The 2500-nt window shown below is 30.4% G+C and overlaps 1 protein-coding gene across 33 annotated transcripts in view; it reads right to left on the reverse strand.

The window, feature by feature from the left end:
* The window catches only part of LOC125037396 (basement membrane-specific heparan sulfate proteoglycan core protein-like), a 362744-nt gene that overhangs the window by 104653 nt on the left and 255591 nt on the right, over positions 1-2500 (reverse strand). For all 33 annotated transcript variants that reach the window (XM_047630535.1, XM_047630533.1, XM_047630526.1 and 30 more), the window contains 2 exons: positions 1296-1409; positions 58-168 (listed from right to left, as the gene is read on the reverse strand). In XM_047630535.1, the coding sequence (XP_047486491.1) occupies positions 58-168; positions 1296-1409 (225 nt within the window). The remainder of the gene's footprint in view (positions 1-57; positions 169-1295; positions 1410-2500) is intronic.

Raw genomic sequence — 2500 nt, forward strand, 5'->3', positions numbered from 1 at the left:
GAGCAAGCAATCTTATATACTACAGCTTACAATTCCTAAAACAACTCTTGAACTTACCACAGTCAGCACGCTCATCAGATCCATCAATACAGTCATAGGTTCCATCGCATTTTTTGAAGTCTGGGATGCAAAAACCATCACCACACTGGAATTCACTGGTACTGCAACCTACATGGACAGAAGGCATCCACATATATAACATACACAATCTGACAAACACTGATATTTAAAGCATTGGTCAATTTCATGACAAAAGTAGATCTCTTTCAAATTTTATAAATGACGATAATCAACTGCATAAATGTGACTGAATATGCATTAAAATTAATACTTGAATTGTACCAGAGCTTTAAAATCAAATTTTTGTCAGATAAGCATACAGGAACATAACAGAATATTGGAAACACAACAGCAATACAAACATATAATATACCCCAACAGTGGTATAACATGCAATTACAAACTATGGATTCTTTGGCAGAAGAAAACGATACAAGTAATAACAGACAATACAAGAAAAGACAATTCACGCAATTTTCACATATACAGCAATGGATCTGTCTGATATTATAAGTCCTGATTTGTGTCAGTTTTACCACCTGATCAATCCAGTCAATGTCCTTTTACTTCTTTCCTTTTGTATCTGTTCCGTGTTTCCAACTCTAGTTCCTTATCTATTTGAAATTAGCTTGACTTTAATGTAAATACAAAGATGCAATTGAATCTTAAAAATAAGTATCAAATAATAGGACTGTCTTAGTACCATGTTTCAGAATAAATATATTAACTTGAAATATTCCATAAAAAAAAAATTTCAAACATATTTCAGACTCAAAATAATAAATTCCTTATTAATGCATGTCAAGTCTATAAAATAATCTCTTGAAAAAGTGAAGAAAACAAAGAAAAAAGAAATGTATTGATATGTATCATCTATCATTCTAAATCAATATAAAGTTGCTTAAAACTAAAATGTGAGATAAAGAAAAAGAAAAGAAAGTGAGAACAGTAGAAGTAAATTAATGATGACATATATTACTATAATAATTTTAAAATACAGATGCAAGAAAACTTTGAAGAGAAAAATATGTCATCATTTAATGACCTGAATGAAAAAGTACTATTAAGTACTTATAATAAATATGAAAAAAAAAAAAAAACACACAAAGAATTTGGTATTAGAGTAAGTAATATATATGCCAACATATATAGCAAAGAAAAAAAGTGGGGAGAAAATGTAGAGAAAATAAGAAACTAAGAAGATAAAAATACATGGAAAAAAAACACCACATTACAATCAATTTCATCCGAGGCATCAGCGCAGTCGGGAACATTGTCACACCTCCACTCCTTCTCTATGCATCCACCATCTTTACACTTGAACTCGTCTGCCGTACATTGTCGATTATCTATGAAGGACGTCGTATTAGTAATATCAGTTTCACATTCTTTTAAATCATTAACCCAATCATGCCTACCTTGGCATTCATTAGAATAAATGCCATAAAGCCTGATCAATACAGCTATCATTTAATACTAAGAGCATAAAGCAAGTACAAATATAATACCAGTCAAAATTATTTTTATATCAACCACACAAAATGACAAACAGTAGTTCAAAGAAATATCTCTATTACATTGATCATCAAACCAGCAACATATAAAGACATACATAACATGCACAAAGAAATTCAATGTTGCTGATAATATTTTATACTTACTTTACCTATTCTGAAAGGAATCCTTTCTTTTTCCTGATTGGCTTGCAAACCTGATTAAAATCATAAAAGCAGAGAAGCATGCAATTCTTTTCTCTTTGGTACAAAGAGAAGCTTTTGTAATATTAGCCAAGACATTTTTAATTCTCTATCTTGCCACTGTACCATCAAACTCCTTTGATATTAGTATTGCTATCATGAATATACATTTCATTAAAACTAGTTAATTATCCACTGTCATCATTATCTCTACATTAGTCAGTTAGTTATAGTTATTCATGATATCAAGCAAGAGTGTTAGAGTATCTTCATCTCTTCTCTTCTAGTTACATGATCATATCTTATTTAGTTATGTTGGATCTAAAATCCAAAAATAATGTACCCATATTTAATTTACACATTTTTTTCTTGAACTATCTTAATTAAAAGTTAATTCGGAAATATTCCCACTCAAACCTCTATTCCCACAGGTGACTACCACCACAAAAAGTCCAGGTAAAGCATGCATGTTTTTCAACCCTTTAAAAAGTGCAAAGTTTTTATTTTATGTAAATGCTCTGCCTCATAGGGATTGACTGACACTACTGACCTCATCAGACTGATTTCATAACTAGAATTTGTAGGAATCATAGGAAACAAGATCACTCCCATGTCCACTGACAAATCTATACCTTAGATAAGATTACTTAACTGCAACAGTTGTAGCATTACATTTTGTAAAATAAAAGTATTTAAATGAATTGTTCCAGCTTTAAAAGAAACCCATTTGCATCTAAACATCT

This window comes from Penaeus chinensis, chromosome 23 (genome assembly GCF_019202785.1).
Source record: "Penaeus chinensis breed Huanghai No. 1 chromosome 23, ASM1920278v2, whole genome shotgun sequence".
Taxonomy (NCBI): Eukaryota; Metazoa; Arthropoda; class Malacostraca; order Decapoda; family Penaeidae; genus Penaeus; species Penaeus chinensis.